We start from the raw sequence: 19,181 nt of genomic DNA on the forward strand, positions 1-19,181 counted from the left end.
CAAAGAGTAAACAGCCTCAAAAAGAGGGTGAACAGAGAAAGGGTAGATCATAAGTCTAGTAAGTGAAAGATGAAGCTTAGAACATTGTGCTGAAGAAAATCCAAAAGAAGCTAAAATACCTGATCCCCAAACCTGAATAAGTGATTCTCTAAAGTATGAATGTACAGAATAAACAACCAGAATATGGCAAATCTGAGAGAACATGTCCAGGAAAGGAGGTCTAGTAGAGTCAATAGCAGTAGGATTTATGGTAGAAGTAAATGGAAAAAGGATGTCAAAATCATCATCTTCCTGAAGAGGATGCACTAGCAAAAAAATATCTTTTTTTGGGTCCAAAGAAGGACTAAGCTCCATGTAGACCTTGAACTCATGCCACACTATGTCTGAAACCTCCTTAACAAAGAGAGATAGTTTGTCTAGTTTGCTGAAATCTTGTTGATCAGTGTTAGACAATGAAGTACTGACATTAAATTGGGAGCTTATAATGTGGAAAACAAATATGCATACTATTCTTAATAAACTTTCCACAACTAACTGACAAATTTGTCAAAAAGAACAAGAAAATTATTTTATACAAGTGAATGTCAAATCAAAAGTGATAGCTGAAGAATTAGTATAGAGGGAGTTAACTGCACTGGGAGGGTGTGTCAGGGTTATCACATGCTTAATGCAGAAAGATCAAACAGAAACATGATTTTTAGTGGTGTATCTGGGCAACTTCTAAATGGAAAACTGTGCACATAAAAGGCAGCACATATTGAAGAAAGCTTATATGAGAGATAAGGTATCCTATTGGAAGTTTACATAACGATGGAGCTGGATCCCACCAAGGTGACATGGTATGGACTGAAGTGAGAGATGACAAATACCAAAATTAAACAAGTGGTCAGCAGAACCATATGATGTACTGAAAGAATTACAACGTGGTTTACAGAATCCTAATATAAAGTGATCCAAGCCATAGGTCATCCATTATGATCATGTTTGGAAGTACACTTGTGAGAAAGCAACCAATTGGGTCAGAGAAGAACTTATCAGCAGAAACTCAACCTGCAGGAAAACTGAACTCCTGCCAAATGTACTACTAGTGGACCATCAAAGTTGAAGCCACCATTGGATTCATCTGACTACCTAACCACAGAGAACTTCTGCATCAACAACAAGGGACAAGAAACCACCATAACCATATAACAAAGGCCTTGAAAGAAAAACAAACAAACAAAAGAACTGGTGCCTAGGCAATACTGTGTAGCAACCAAAAGAGAGGCAATGTTGTTTTTTACTTTGAAAAAATTGTTAACAAGAGAGTATGTAATGCATAGAAAATGTTGACAAAGATTTTCTTGCACACTTAGAACTAGATCATAAATACAAGATAGATGGGAAGATTGTTCAAATTAAGAGAAACATGAAGAGAGTAAATAAACAAATTTCTATAGTTTATGTGAACACAACTTCAAATTATTTTCACTAGATAATTTTTTTTAGAAACCTTAACAAAAGATAAACACTATGAATATATAAATTATTTAAGTGAAAAAAATGTTGAAAAAAAAACCAGTCAAATCAACTCGAAAAAACTTACCAAAAGCTTGTAACTTTCCAGAGTGGAAGTCATCTAGTAGCTGAAGCAGTCCTTGTTCCATTTGACGCACATCTGTAAGGTCTGTTAGAAAGGAATGATGTTGACAAGGTCTATCAGCAACGACAGTTGTTGATCTTAACTTACTCTGGACAAGTGCTAGGAGTAAGTGGAAAAACAAAAACCAAACCAAAACCACATCAACACAAAACACGTGCAAAACTCAAGGCAAATGAAGTTGCAAGGCAAAAGCATTTAATATTAACATACATTGAATGTGTTTATCCAAACATGCAAAAACCAGTTGATCAAAATAAAGGTGAGAACAAAATGTTAATTCAAACTTTACACACTTATTATGCTTTCAAGCATCTATACTCAATAAAATAAACAGCATTACAAATCAAGTGTTGCAGTGCACTGTAATGTCAGGATATTATTTCACTGATTTTTAATACGTAAACATTGAAATTTTGTATTCTAAGGAAAAGAACCACAAAAGAATTTGTAGAATTTTTAGTAAACAAAATACACACTGTACTGGCTGTTTAATTGAACCAGTGAAATAGGCCTATAACTTGCATATATATTCTGAGAACAAACAGATTTCTCATTTACATAGTAAGAAAAAAGTGGATCCATCACTTGTGTATATAGCTAGAGAGCAAATGGATCTATCACTTGTGTATGTGGCTGGAGAATGAATGGATCTATCACTTATTTATATAGTAACTCATTTTTCTTCATCAAAATCAGTTTAAAACAAATAAATTTAATAAGTAGGGTTTGTAAAGCATAATTGGATACAGGTACTACAAACTGATGAAAATAATATTGAACCTGATGAAATTTCCTTATGCACATGGAAATGAATAATAAATTATTTTCTAAATGTGCAGTAACAGTAGACCTAACCAGGAGAGATTATTTCATAGTTGTAATCACTAAAGTTGTTCACCTCAATCCACAATGAAAAACTCATCTTTACCAACTTTCACCTCCTCAACTTCAGCAGTCCTCAACTCAGAGTTGCAGTTTCACACACCTGTTTAGTGTTAGCTCCATTCTCTGAAGATGAACATTTTTGTTCAAATCATTTATAAGTGGTTAACTAATGCTTTATTTTTGTCTCAAACCTTGGAAAATCATTGCAAAAGACAGCCCCCTCTGGTAGTAGTCAAAAGAACCAGCTACAGATAACTGTATTACACAAAACAAGAATGATTGTGCTACAGGATGGATTTAACAACTGGACACACCAATATCAAGTAATTATAAAATGTCACTCATTAAAATAAACATTTATTGAAACAATTTTTGCTGGAACAAGTTTTTTTCCACAAAATAAATTTGTTAATATGGATTTCAAAGTCGGTAATGCAGCCAAACACATGTGCTACCCTCCCATCACCATGTCAAACCTGTGGTCATGCTGTTATGCAATTGCAAAGAAAAAAATAGAAGATTTCCTGTATCAGCAGAGAGTCTCCATATTTTCAGAGTACTGCTTAGAATCAACATAGTTAACTCTCCATACATTCATAAACTGACACTATATTTACAGATCCATCAGAGGGATTTTCATTTTTGCTTTGTGTTTAATAAATAATGTATTTAACATCATGTGGCTCATATCATCATGAATCAGTGTACAAATTCAGACTAGTCTGTAAGTTTTATGTGCTACCCTCTCATAATTAAGTAGGCCCATGTGATACCTGCATAGCAACACACCACAGATACAAGATATCAAAATACTTTATAATTACTTTCAGCAGCCCTGTATCATGGACAAGAAACACAGCAGGATTTTTTTTCTTTCAAATAATACTTGACCATTATTATTAAAATTATATAAAATATAATTCATTCAAAAAATTAATTGAGATCTAGATATGGACATAGCAACATGCAAAACAAGAAGTTATTACTTACATCAGTATTACTGTACATTCACAGGTCATATTTGAACATCAGACATGCAGTACTCACAGTTGAAAGACTAGAACACAGATTTTGCATTTAAACTATAAATGGTTACTGAGTGAATAACACAAAAATGTTATTTCTCATTCTTTGAAGTAGGTCAGATCAGAGACTAGTATTCAGCTATCTGTACAAGACTTCTCCTGGTATACATTTTTTCAACAAATAATAAAAGTTTATGGCTAAAAGGTGGAAGGAGACAAAATCTCTTCAAACTTTTCTCCTCATGAATATTTCTTAAATAACCTAACTAGTTATATTCATAGCATGTAGTACATAAGTAAGATATTACGTAAAAGCTACACTAATGTTTAATTCAAACAAGTTTAACATAAACAGACATCACCCTGGCTCCTTATTTAACTAGCAACTACTTGGCCACACCAAGACCAAATGTAGCAGATAAGCAAAGTAGGCAATTGCCTATGGTAGCAAAATTCATAGGGCAGCATGATTTTATTTTGTTTTATTACTATTATTATTGTTGTATCATTCCAAAAACAACCAATAATATCCAGTTTACTTTTGTTGTAAATAGTCACAAATAGTCCTCATTTGTTTCTTTAACATAACCTGTAGTAAAAGTATGTTGAAATGATGTACTTCAAAGACAATAATATGGTAGCCTATAAAATGTCAATAGGTCTGAAAGAGAACAACAGTTGTCATGGGTGGAAAATTGGAAGAGTCTAAAAAAGAATTTTTTTGGTACATCCAAAAAGGATCCTTCTTAAAATTTATTAAATAAGAACTCTTGTAGGTTGTATTATTTTGTCACCAGTCAGTACCCATGTACAGAAATAGCAATCTGCAGACAGAGGGGAAAAATTCACCAGGATGAAAATAATGATATAATAAAAAAAACAGCAAAGATTTTATCTTCACCTCAAACAACATCAGGTATGGAAGCAGAAAATTGGAATGTATGTGCATACAAGTTCTATAATGTGGATGAAAACATAACACAAAGTCACAGTTCAAATAAATTATCCTGTTTTAAAAGATCCTACAAAAAGAGCTTTATATGAACTTTTAACCAAGACAACTGTCAGTGTGAAAAGGAGTGGAACAACAGAAATCATTTAATTCTCCTGAAGACAATAGCAACAGAAGCTTCATGGCAACACATTACATATGAATGTTGGCATATGCAAGAGTAAGGAGGTCATGACTGGTTCATCCAATGAGTAAGAACAAAACAATCTGCTACAAAACCTTCTAAGATCATGACTGGTTCATCCAATGAGTAAGAACAAAACAATCTGCTGCAAAACCTTCTGAGGTCATGACTGGTTCATCCAATGAGTAAAAACAAAACAATTTGCTGCAAAACCTTCTGAGGTCATGACTGGTTCATCCAACTAGTAAGAACAAAACAGTCTGCTGTAAAACCTTCTTAAGGCAATATTTACTTTTCTATTGAATGGCACCCAAGATTGGTAAAATTTTAAAGAAACACGAAATGTCACCCATTCACTATGAATCATTTTAAAAATGGAAACTATATGAGACAAGACTAAATACTAATATTGAAAATCAATTTATTATTAAAGGAAAAATGCAGTAATAGCAGAATGTGTTAGAAAGGCTTACTGTCTTATAAAACACAGCACCTGCACAGACATTGTGATAAACTGTTTAAGAGCAATAACAGTAATTTCTTTATATGTGTGGAACTATCATGGATGTTTAAAACTGCAGTGAAAGAACATCTCAGAAGAAACCCATCACACAAGACCCACAGTCTTTATTTAGGTAAAAATATTTAAGATCACCCAGCCACTAGCAACTGGAGTTAAAGAAATAATCCTGTTAATGCTTAGAAAGCAAAATACTAATTGATGTTTTTGGATTATACAATTGACATAAATAAAACCAAAGAAATGACTCTAGTGTTTATAGTTCTATCAGTGAATGAAGCCTACAGTGATGCACCAATTGGTGTAAATGTCCAGGGGCATTTTTTGTAATTCACAGAATTAAACAGTTCTGGATGAACTGGAATGATTGAATTATTTCTGGAAAAACTTTGCAAGCTGGGACATAACACTGCACACATAAGAGAACAGGGCTACTAAAACAGTGAGCACATGAAACTCAAAAACAAGAGCATGAAGGATTATGAAGCTTGAATACAATAGTTTTTGTTTTTATTACATAACTCCCATTCACTCAACTTATTGCAAAATGATCCAGTTAATTATTGTACAGATCTGTTGAACCAGCCTGATTCAAAGTAAATATACCTTTTTTTTTTCTCAGCTTCCACACATCATTAGATTTTCTTAAATAACACATCAAAAGGCTTAATTTACAACAAAACATTTAGTAAAACTAGATGAAAAGGCTGAGCTGAAGCAGTGAAGACAATCTAGTATCAGCTTCTCTGAGACAGTAAAGAATAGTAAGTAATCTCACTGGAAACAATGATATGAAATCATGGGCAGAAGCAAATTCTATTGTAAGTAAAATGTTAACTTCAAAATTTTGTTTAGCCTAGTATTTGGTACAATATATAGTATATGAAAATATAACATGCAAAAACCTTCAGGTAGTGAGTTGTGCATAATCATAATAGCAACAAAATGAAACACTGATATTAAAAATACCTGAGTAGTTATTAAATGTAACACTAATATATGAACTAAGTTAACTATCAAATTCCACTCAGTTAGGCCTACTGTCACTGACTCAGTATTACTAACTATACCAGTACAACAACATTTTCCTTTGCACAGTGTATTTCTCACAGAGTAAAAGTTACAGCTCAGTGCAGTAATGATAATTTGGTTAATATTATTACTGTTACTATTGTTCTTATTAATTAAATAACACTGAAGGACAAACAATAGTAAATGATAAGATAAACAGACAGAAGTAATTTATTTTAGTATAGATATTAAATATGACAAGAGGGAATCCTCAACAGCTGCAGCACTTGAAATCTCTTTAGGTAGAATTAGAAAACATTAATACCAAGGCCAAGGTGTGCACATACCCAACTTGATTTCATTATTCATCAAAATCTCTACTTGTCTATCTTAAAAATGAAACGAGGCCTTCTGTATGTAAGCAATACATCAGTGAAAAGAATTTGACCTCCTAAGTCAAAAACTGTAATTGGACCTCAAATTGGTCAAGAGATAATGGAGCTACAAGCTAAAAGTTTACACTTGAAAAAAATCAAGGCCAATCTAAGGGTTGCAATACTGCAACTAAAAAGTACAGCATAAACCAATAACTAAGGCAATAAACCATTTTTTCTCCTTTATAATAATAATCGTGTTGGTTAATATTTTGTCATATTTTTATGCACCCACAAGATTCTGTTGACAGCTTTATCACAGCTATAATACTCATAACCATTTGTTCCCCATCAACCATCATATCTGGAAAGTTCCAGTGGATGGACATTTAATTCAAAATATTAGAAATAAGAATGGCTCAAGCACAGCCAGAAACTGAATGTGATATGTTGTTTTTCACGTCATACTTTCAGTGGCCAAAATGGTTATCCAAAAGATTTGGTCAGAGAAACTAGGTTTACTTCATGGAATGATGCAAAACAAATACATACAGTCATGTGAAAAAGTTAGAACACCCTATGAAAGCCTGTGTATTTTTGTAACATTTTTGGATATATAGATATTTAATCTTAATTTTAACAATGCTGAAAGATTACAGGAATATAACTAAACAATTAAAACTGAAGAAAAGACTTTTCAAGATCTTCTGTAAATGTAATTCTACAAAAATGCATATTCTATCCGAGGAAAAAGTTATGACACCCCCACATTTATTCCAACTTATATGGCTCAACTCACACACAGGTGTATCACATCAGGTGCACATGATTAGAAGGTCATTATTCAGCATTGTGAATGAGGTTTGCCCTATTTAAACCTCAGACATTTAATGTGGTATGCTCCTGACTGTTGAAGTGAGAGTAAGCACCATGGTGAGAGCAAAAGAGCTGTCTGAGGCCTTCAGAAAGAAAATTGTAGCACCTTATGAGTCTGTTAATGGATTTAAAAAGATCCCAAAAGATTTTGAAATCATCCATTCCACTGTCCGGAAAATAGTTAACAAGTGGAGGGCTTTCAAAACAACTGCCAACATGCCCAGGTCTGGTCGTCCAAGTAAGTTCACCCCGAGAGCAAACCGCAAGATGCTAAAAGAAGACTCCAAACAGCCTAACATGTCATCACAGGACCTACAGCAGGCTCTGGCTACTGTTGATGTGAAAGTGCATGCCTCTACAATCAGAAAGAGACTGCACAAGTTTAACTTGCATGGGAGGTGTGCAAGGAGAAAACCTTTGCTCTCTAAGAGAAACACTAAGGCCAGACTGAAGTTTGCCAGAGAGAATGTAGACAAAGACCAGGACTTCTTGAATAATGTTCTTTGGACAGATGAGTCAAAAATTGAATTATTTGGACACCAGAACAGAGGACATGTTTGGCGTAATCCAAATACAGCATTCCAGGAAAAGAACCTCATACCAACTGTGAGGCATGGAGGTGGAAGTGTCATGGTTTGGGGCTGCTTTGCTGCAGCAGGACCTGGACAGCTCACAATCATAGAATTCACCATGAATTCTACTGTGTATCAGAGGGTGCTTGAGGATCATGTGAGACCATCTGTAAGAAAAGTAAAGCTGAAGCAGAACTGGACCTTGCAACACGACAATGACCAAAAAAAAAAAGAATGTTTTTGTAGCATGACATTTACATAAGATCTTGAAAAGCCTTTTCTTCAGGTTTAATTGTTTAGTTATATTCCTATAATCTCTCAGTATTGTTAAAATTGAGATTAAATATCTATATCCAAAAATTTTACAAAAATGCACAGGGTTTCATATGGTGTCCTAACTTTATCACATGACTGTACGTGAGTGTGTATTATCACCTAACTTCCATATGCAAGTGAACTTGTACACCTGAAACTTAAAAACCTTCAGTGTTATTCTTAAGGGAAGAATTTGGTATTATCAGACTCCCACTAATATATGAATAAACAGGAGCTCCTGCAACCCTTTAATAATATACAATACAAAACTGCAACAACAACTCTAGTCCTTCCAATTTCTTGATACATATTACTGATAAAAATATACTTAAACTGACATTTGAATTCATATTTGAAGTGAAAACTATAAATATTTAATACTTTATTAATTTTCAAAGATGTAACTTAATCAAACCTCTCAAAAACATACAATGTTGAAACATGAACTTTACCAATTTTGAGAACACTTCATTTCATTTTTCCTTTTGAAAAAGGCTAAGGGTTAGATGTATGGACAAAGTCTCACCCAAATATTTTTTTTTAGTCTGCCTTTTTATTTATTATGTATTTCGTTTTTTGAAGACATCTTAAAAATTTGTTTGTTTTCAATTTTAGGTTGATTTGTTTCAAAGTGAGGCCTTAATTATGTCAGGAAAATAAGTTCACAAGTGTTTGTTTGTTTCCAAGTGAGAATCTAAACAGATAGGTAATTTGGTAATTATAGATTGTATTCTTCAAAATGAGAAATTACACGTTGTTACAAAAAATCTGTCACGTTGTTGCATAAAATAATGTCTCGTTACAAATAAATGGTTCTATTTCAATAAAACAATTGTTAAACACATTTTTCAGTTCAATACAATAGACTAAAAATTTTAAAACGATGATTAAAAAATAAAAAAGACGTACTTGTAAAAAAAACAATTTTGTCTGAACACAGAACAAAAATTATGACAATTCATGTAAATAAAAACTTAGAGCAATTGCCTACAATTTAAATATCATTCAAAAACTTCTTGAATATTTGTAAAAATTAGAGAAATTTTATGATCGACTTTATTTAATTACTGCATTCAAGTTTTATAGTTATAATTTTTCATAAAGTATGCATTTTATATTTCATTAAAATAATGTCAAATTTTTACAACAAAGTACCAACTGTCTGTCAAACTCTGTATTTATAAATAGGAATGGAACATCAAAGGTTAGTTTATTATAATACAAGAGTCAGTAATCATGGAGGTGAGACATTTACCTGGATGCTAAAGGTTATAAAATCATTTGTTTGACCCAGTGAACAAAAAAAAAACTCTTTCCTTATTGTTGTAAATAAAGGTGAACAAGTAACTTATTAATTGATTACATCAGTTGAGGTCACAACATTACGAATTCATCAAAATTATGATTAAATCAATTAATGTAATGTAAATAATCAACTTATTAGAAATTCTGATAATTAATACTTTTAGTTATCCAATTAACCAAAATACTTTTACTGTGATTTCTCATCACTATATTTGTTAATCAATCCAGAGTTTATTTAGCTTCTGACTGGCACAGGTCACTGTGGATGGATACCTCATGATTCAAAGATTGCATGTTTGATTTCTACTGCCACCAATAACATAGAGTGGTTACAGCAAAGATACTTAGACTGTCTGCCACTATCTTTAATTTTAAACTGGTGGTCAAAGACAAGGTAACTAGTCAGTAGCATCTGCAGCCAATGCTTGGAGTACTCAATTACTAATGAACAGTGTAAGCAATCATTGCATTATAATATTCTAACCACAAGGATATGCTGGCCCAAAACACAATGATTAAATGGTCAAGCCTATTCATTAGTAAAGAACAGCCCAAGAGATGCCAGTGAGTACTGTCAGTTCGATGACTTTCCAATGGTCAGAAGTTCAAAATTAGTGATGTTGACTAATAGTCTTAGTAGCTTTGTCATAACTTAAACTACTTCTGTTTTAGGTACATTTCAACCAAACTAACACACACCATTATAGCTAGTACTACTTTTATTAGCATCATGTATCTTAGTAGCTGTTGGTTATATAATGAGCCACAGTGATATGTAATTTAACTTGTTTGGACAAAACAATAATTTGGTTCTAGCTTAATATAATGCTATAAACATAACCAGCGTTTATTTATGTAAGGTTGCTTTAATGAGAAAAAAGTTAAAACAAGCTAACATTACATGAACAGGACTTCTGTTTAATCATGACTGACTTCAGCTAAAGAAGAAACACTGAAAATAAAAAATAAAAGTGAAGTATTGTCCCATGAAACAGCCTCATACAGTAAGTTACAAGTCTGATTTATTGAGTTCTTCACACACAACTAGTGCATTTATACAGTTTACTTTTGCCTGTACTATAAATACAACCTTTTAATATTTCAATACATTACTTCTAAACTGTTTTCAGTATGTTCAACTTATCCATTAAAAACTTTGAGTGTTTTTATACTTATAAAGTTGCAAGTTGTTTTTTTTCATGCTGTTGATGAAATTAGAAAAACAATTCTGAAACATTGTAAGTTAAATATTTTTGTTTACTACTGTAATTTCAATGCTTCTTATAAAAACTGATTTCCATCTTATAAATCATTTAAATCTCTAAAAAGGGATCATTTAGCATTACCACAAGTTTTCTTTACAACTGGTAAATACAGTACTGAAGAATTGGAGTGAATTTGTTTTCACTGAATTATATATTATTTATCACAAACTAACTAAAAATCTTTACTAGTTTAACCAACAAAATCTATGAATGATTATTTTAACAAAAATATTTGTTTAATTAAATTTAAAAGATTAGTTTTGTGAGAATTTATATTCATTGAATGGTATTCATGACAGTTTCAACTTGTTACAAGTTTCATTCCATGTTGTGTGCATGAGGCATTTTCATATACAACAGTTTTGAACCTAACAAAAGTAATAACTTAATCCTAACTTGTTGAATTTGATGTCAATTGTAAGATATTAAACAAAAATTAGTATTTATGGAAAAAAACTCAACATATGAAGAACCATCTCAAATACAAATACACACACATACATAAATATGTAAATACAACATATTTAAGCATCGTTCTAGCTCATGCATGCCACTAATTATCAGAGAATATTATCTATAACTCAGAAAACTTCTACACTTAAATAACAAATGTATAGAAAGAAATTTGGGAAAGAGTAGTAGATTATAATTTTGTATTGATACACTATAAACATGCATACAATAACACTTCAAGCAAATAAAACTGGATTGTTCTGTTTTCATTTTCTGAACACACATTAGTCCAATAACAACTAGTTATTAAATCACAATTAATAACAAAGAGATTGTTGTCTGGACAAAATTATTGAAACAAGATTCCTTAAAAAATAGTTAATTACCCAAACAATAGTTTTAACTTCAGTTACTTATCCTAGGTGTTACAATTTTGTTACACATGATGCTATAAGCAAATATATCACAACTACAAAGTCAATAGTGTTAAGTCATCTTAAAAAATACAAAACTGGTTGTGTAATAAATATAAAACTAGACAAATGTATCTATGTGATGTTATATATACATCACATCTGTTTATAATTTATCACTATAACACCAATATTCACTGTTAAATTTCAGGTGTTTTTTTATCTTTGGTATGTTTAATTCTAAAGTATACGTTTAACTAAGAATGCCTCCAAAGAGATAATTATATGGTTTTTAAATAATACAACAGATTAAACCGTCATTCAGACAAAATGACAGCACTTTATTTAACCTTTAGCATTTCCTCTTGGAGCTCTTCTTGGAGTTGGTTTAGTTTCTGTTTGGTTCTGAGGTTTCAATCCTTTCATGTCTTCTGGTCCCGTATTCGATAAATATTTACCTAAACTGGTTTTACTGATCGGTTTACCATTTACTTGTCCCGCGAAAGGTGAAGGCTTATAACTAAGGCCATACACCTGCTGACTGCTTGCAGCACTTCCTGAAGAAGCTCCAACACTCAATGACCGACCATCATTTGGTTTAGATACAAAACCAACATTTACTGAAACTGAACTGTCCCTTCCTTGAGATATAATATGTTCACGTTCCTTGTCGCCAGTAGATTTCACACTATCAGTCATTCTGCTTTCTTTATATTCAAATGAAATGCAACATCCTTTTCACGTTAGATTAAACTCCCAATTATTACTACGCGTACTTATGTAAGTTTGCGGCTCACAAAACTTACAGAAAGTTGTTAATAAATCGAGGTTCTCTCTGCCTCTTTATGAAATTACCAATTACACGATGAAAAATACGCGCAAGATGCCATTTTTATACCATGCACGGACAAAAATTATTCTTAGTTTGCTTAAACCGAGAAAAGTTCATATTGCAGTTTTTTTTTTCTGTTGAATTGGTATAAAAAACCGTTTATTTATTTTTATAGGCGTGCACCTAAATAGCAGTTTTAGTTTAATCGTGGTATAATTGATAAAATGTCCTATACGATATGACTTCAAATGCTACGCCTTTTACGAATAAAGTTTACTGTTATATTTAACCCTAGTACACACACTCAAAAAAATTACGTTGCCCACACTGGGGTTATTTTGACCCCCACCAAAAATATTTAAAAAAAATTATTTTCATGTAAGCAAAGTATAAATTTGGACAAAATATTTATTCTATACAATTTATGCATACACTCTGGGTAACTTTATGGTCATTGCAAGCAATTTTACTACATTTGATACACTTGGAAGAAGTTTTTTTCCTTGAATCACGTGCGCATATTTGACACCATTTCCTAACGTTCTCTTCAGCAACTTTTTGTCTTTTTGGAGGGATCACTTCATTTGTATCTTCTTCAGGCAGTAATTCATCAGTAAGCAACTTCAGAAATTCACGTCTTGCTCTTTTTTGGTACTTTGATGCAAATTCTGGATGGCGCTGGCGATAGAGAAGGTAAGCATTGTATGCGGCAGCATCAAGAATGTTATAAAATAGTGCCATTGGCCACCTTCTGGTCTTTCGTTTTGTGGAAAAGAATCTAACTATTTGGTCTAGTGTATCGACTCCTCCTTTGGTGGAGTTATAGTATGATATTATTTCAGGTTTTCCTGATTCATCATCGATTGAGGGCTCTCTATGCAACGTAGATAAGAATATTCTAGAATGCTCGAGAACATTTATAGAGTGTTCTAGAATGTTCTAGAACACAAAATTTCATATCAATATATTATTTGATTGTTTACCAGAAATGTAATTGAGTTTTTTAAACGGGGGTCAAAAATGACCCCCAATGTGGAAAACGTGAATTTCGACATTAGACAAGGGGTGTAATACCCCATTCGCATAAAATACATGTTAAACGTATTAGTATAGTATGTTATTAGTATAGATTAAATTAGGTACATTTTTAGGCCCGAAAGTCACACCTTTGATATTTCTATAACAACTTAAACACAAGTGGGCCCATTTTTGACCCCCACCGTGTGTATGAGGGTTAAGTGCAGGGAATTCATTCCCCTCAGTGGGCTCAGCAAATAGCCTGATGTGACTTTGCTATAAGTAAACAGAAATAAACCCCTTTCAAAAGGCTAATTTTAATATTTTGATATTAATTGAACTCAGTTTCTTTGGATCTATTTAAATAATAACAGATAAACACAAAGCTTAAAATCAAACTCTTTAACAATAAAGAAAATCCATTCATTTTACTGCAAAACATGGCAAAATACATGATAACTCTACTAGTGAAATGACAAGACATGAAATAAAAAACTTTAGCAATCAATGATTAAACGCGCTACATACATATTAAAATATATTATAATAGTTTTTTCGTTTTCTTAACTTCGCGCAAAACTACACGAGAGTATCTGCGCTAACCGACCCTAGTTTATCAGTGTAAGACTAGAGGGAAGGCAACTTGTCATCACCACCCAACGCCAACTATTGGGCTACTCTTTTACCAATGAATAGTAGGACTAACCGTAATATTATAAAGCCCCCACGGCTGAAAGGACGAGCATTTTTGGTGTGACGGGTATTCGAACCCGCGACCCTCAAAATACGAGTTAAGCGCCTCATCCACCTGGCCATGTCGAACCAATTATAATAGTATTTTAGCAATCAAACATAAATATTGCCTTGTAGTAAAAAGACATAATAAAAGTAAATTAAATAATATAAAACTGGTACACCAAGAGACTGTTAGAAAAGTAAACATGAAATTATAGTGAATAAACACAATTGCAAAATATATAAAACACACTGAAAAAAGGCCGATTTAATAAAACAAAATCATACATTGCAATTGTAAGCATTTTAACATTAATTCGAACAACAAACAATAAAACATTTTCAAAACCAACTTAAAATACAAAACAAACACCCTTTAACAATGAAATAAATTAATCACAGACCTCATATCTCAGTCAAATCAGCATACCCTGAAAAGCAACAGTTGCAAAAGACTGTCTGCAATAGTGACATGGAAACGTTTCGAGCCCACCAAGGCTTTTCGTGTATTTGCCAACTTAACATATAACCAACCAAGATAGCTCTGCCTATTCACTGGAAACTAACTTATATGTGCTGAAACAACTGGAGATATCAGATGGTAGGACTCTGATTCAATGAGAGACGCAGCTTGAGTAAAGCATTCAATGCTGTGAGTCTCCATAACAACAACAGTTGTCAACTTTCTCCTCTCTTTTTGTATCTTAGATGGCCATATCAAACCTCACTGTTACAGAGACTGTTTTTGTAAGAATATATATCTCTCTCATTACCACAAATGGTACTACATAATCTTGCTTGTTAGTAATTAAGTCAACTTATAAATGAGGATATCCTTGTGATATCGCTTTTTTTGCTTCCAGTCCTGAACCATTAAAGCTCAAGACCAGGCATTCCATAACCTGTTCTTGAGACTATTGGCTCTAGGCAACGATTTGCCTGAAATGCTTTAAGAACAGCTCGAGATCTTCTTTAGCCACCACTTATGCATTCCGAAGATATATGTTTTGATTGCACTGCAGATCCCCTGTATAGGTGTAACTCTTTCTATCACAGATTTATAGTTTGCTCTGTCTGTGTGACATGGAATAAACTAGTGTCAGAAGCTCCACACTTTGCCAAGTGAAAACCTTCTGACTATTGAGTTCCAAAATGACAAGCTGTAGACATAGTTCGGTCTTCCTTAATCCTGAAATGAAGAGTCACCCCAAATCCTAAATTTGTTTTAGTAACTCTTCTCCTATCATGAAAAGGTTTCTGTTGCACCCAAATCCCATCCTTTGTCCATGAATGCGAGCTCTCTCACCTGTTGACATTACAGCTTCTACTGGTGACTGAACTCCACCAATACCATTTTACTTCTAGCCCTCGATTTGGTGCCTGTCTTTATAAATAAAGCTACTTTCTGTCAACCAAGCACCCACTGACAAGATATCTCTTGTTGTTGGCTATCGTACCTCAATGATACCTCCTAACTGTTTATTCATAAGGATTCCTCGCTTTCTACACAAGTTCCCCACTGCTCCACCGATCACCACAACCTTTGGTAAGTGCCTGAACAATTTATACCTGCCAGAAAAATAGCTTTTGTTGGTGGATGTCTTCCACCAACAATATCTTGCATTTATTTCTTGGTTTGCCATGGCACATCTTTTAGTGACAAGGCTCCTCACTGTTCTACAAACTGCCACCTTCTTTGCTAAGTGTATGCTATATGCCATCTCACCTACTGGCAAAACAACTCATGCTGGTTAAGCTCAACCACCAATGATGCCTTGTTTTTCTTCAAGCCTTTCTCAATTGTTGTATCGATACGGTGTTGCATGGCCTAGCTCGTCCAAGCTCAAATTGGGTAGTCCTTATAAGAATCCTAAGGTTTTTGCTTGCAAGAAAGATAGAGCTTCATCTCTCAGTGAATGTTATCTGGAACAATCATTCCCTTTCTTGATTCATGGTTACAGGGTGATGGCCATCAAGGATCTCTGTAGCATCAACAAAAGTTTGTAATCCAGAATGTTTTCCATAGGCCTTGCTGCTCTTTCTTTAGGCTATTCTTTCTTGGTTCTCAATTTTTCCTTCAGCTTCTATACCCTCTGACTTGTGGAAAGCATCATTTCTACTCACTGTAACATGAAAGAGTTTGTTACACATTCATTCATAAAGAACAACCACAATAATATTCTCTATAGTTACCACACCAAATGTTTCCCTTCATAATTACTCTGTGATATTTTCCAGTGTACAGATTTTCAGTAGAGTAAACAATTGCACAACATTGGTTGATGTTTCTATGATTTTTAATTGAGTTAATCTCAGAGAAAAAAGTCCAAACAAAACAACGGTATTAATTAATAACAAACACAATACACACAAAATAAGAGCAATTATTCGTAAAAGGTTGGTAAAACTGGTAAAATATAATAAGTGTGAAACGGTTTCTTTATTGGTTTTCTCTCGTCAGTTCAGTGCGTCTTCCACGTAAGCTGTTAAAAAAAACAAGAAATGACAAAAGTAAAACCTGCAATATTAAATTAAAACAGTTAGCTCTTAAAATCCAACAACCTCACACATTCTGAATAATCTAATATTCTAAAAAATATGTAACTAAAAGATTTACTTAAGACGAGAGAGTCTGGCTTTAAAAGAATAAAATACAGAAACATAAACAAAGCTAAGTTGCTCACTGCATGCAATTCACCCAGTTTTAATCATCATACTTGTACACTATGATGTGGAACAATGCATCACTACATGATTCACTGACATAAAATACAGCTATATGTTTCAAAACACCATCAGTGAAATTACAGCTATCTTTCCAGAAAGAAAATACACTTATCAGTCAATTGATTAATCTGGTCCTCTGTACAGCTCAAGTAAGGAAAAGACATATTATTTACTTGAGCGATTCTCTGTATTTACATTTCGCAAGTGTTATATGCTGGTTAGGAGGGTTAACAAATACATAGTACTATCCTGCACTACAACTTTCCTATAACCTGAGATTGACTGAGGATATCTATATACATGAAACAGAATACACTAAAAATTATAGAAGTAAACAATGTTTATGACAAGCAAAAGTTACTGGCCCGGCAAGTCCAGGTGGTTGAGGCACTCGACTCGTAATCTGATCGCGGGTTCGAATCCCCGTCGCACCAAAATGCTTGCTATTTCAGCTCTGGAGGCATTATAATGTGCGGTCAATCCCACTATTCGTTGGTAATAGATAGCCTGTGGGTGATGATGATACCCATGGTGGGCAGATCACAGATAGCCAATTGTATAGCTTTGTGCTTAATTCCAAACAAACCAAAGACTTATAAAGCTAAAAGATCTGATTTCGGTACCCCCAACATGTAGACCACAGATAGCTCATTCTGTAATTTTGTACCGCCCATAGGAAACGGGAACAAGATGAGGATTCTGGACATTCAGGCAACTCTGAATTTGTAATAATCTCGAATATATATTATGTGTTTTTTAACTATCCACTGTGTGGAGAAAAATGGAATATTTTCTTCAAACTTCTGTAAATTTCCTGAATGGAGTTTCGTTCATTTAATTTTTATCCCCTCCCCCATCGCAGAGCGGTTTTGTAGGGTCAGACAGCTAGAAATACTCGTGGTGGACAGAGCATAGATATCCCATTGTGTGCCTTTGTGCTTAATTCCAATCAACGAATCAATAGTTTTTATTCAGTCTTAGAACTGCAGAATACTGTTTGTTTGTTGTTGTTTCATTTGGCGCAAAGCTACACGAGAGCTATTTGTGCTAGGCTTCCCCAATTTAGCAGTGCAAGACTAAAGGGAAAGCAGCTAGTCATCATCACTTACCACCGACTCTTGGGCTACTATTTTACCAAAGAATAGTAGAATTGACCGTCACGTTATGACGCCCCCCACGGCTTAAAAGGCGAGCATGTTTGTCGGGATGGGGATTCAAACCCGTGACTGTCAGATTACGAGTCGAGTACCTTAACCATCGGGCCGCTCGTTTGGTCACAACTATTTATACATCTATCACGTAAGCTTTCTGCCATCAGATTATGAGTCGAATGCCTTAACCATCGGACTGCTCATTTGGTCACAACTATTTATACATCTATCAATTAGGCTTTCTGCCGTCAAATTACGAGTCGAGTGCCTTAACCATCGGACTGCTCGTATGGTCACAACTATTTATACATCTATCAATTAGGCTTTCTAGAAATTTCCATTGCATCGACATCAATAGATTGCAAACACAACATTAGATCGCCTCTACATCAATGAATTACAAATCACAAAATCTTAAATGATAAATAAATTTATAATACTACCTACAACAAGCAATTTTTTTATATCTGCGAAATACAATTAGATAATATTTTGATGTATAAAACTATGAATAGATCAGATAGAGTTTAATTGATGTTGAAATGATTAACTGTTCAGTTTAATTTTAATTACTAGAAACTAACTTTAAGAAAATAAAGTTTGGAGCCAGCTTGGAATGTGCAGTAAAATAAACTTTATCATAATGTACAACGTTTTTTTGTAGTGGCCAACTACGAGGCCTTTTTTGTAATTCTACTTCAGTCAACTATTTGTTAGAGGGACTTATCTAAAATTAATCTTGTCAAAAAATACCGTAGAACCAAGCTACATCCAGAGAATGCTCGTTTGTTGATTGTAAAACTTTCAAAAGCTTGGAACATTTACGATTCCATTCACGCAAACACGCAATTAATTGTTACACGCGTGAACCTCTATATTTTTGTTGCATAGTATGGCTTTCTAAAGGTACAACAGACACTCACCAAT

The 19,181-nt window shown here is 33.5% G+C and overlaps 1 protein-coding gene across 3 annotated transcripts in view; it reads right to left on the reverse strand.

The window, feature by feature from the left end:
• The window catches only part of LOC143251188 (uncharacterized), a 30,373-nt gene extending 17,000 nt beyond the window's left edge, over window positions 1-13,373 (reverse strand). For 2 of the 3 annotated variants that reach the window (XM_076502603.1, XM_076502602.1), the window contains exons 1-2: window positions 12,143-13,373; window positions 1,586-1,741 (exon numbers count right to left, since the gene is read on the reverse strand). In XM_076502603.1, coding sequence (XP_076358718.1) covers window positions 1,586-1,741; window positions 12,143-12,491 — 505 coding nt within the window. In that variant the 5' untranslated portion in view covers window positions 12,492-13,373. The remainder of the gene's footprint in view (window positions 1-1,585; window positions 1,742-12,142) is intronic. The other variant, XM_076502604.1, reaches the window with a different exon arrangement.
• Between the last annotated feature and the right edge of the window lie 5,808 nt (window positions 13,374-19,181).

Source organism: Tachypleus tridentatus, chromosome 5 (assembly GCF_004210375.1).
Source record: "Tachypleus tridentatus isolate NWPU-2018 chromosome 5, ASM421037v1, whole genome shotgun sequence".
Classification (NCBI taxonomy): Eukaryota; Metazoa; Arthropoda; class Merostomata; order Xiphosura; family Limulidae; genus Tachypleus; species Tachypleus tridentatus.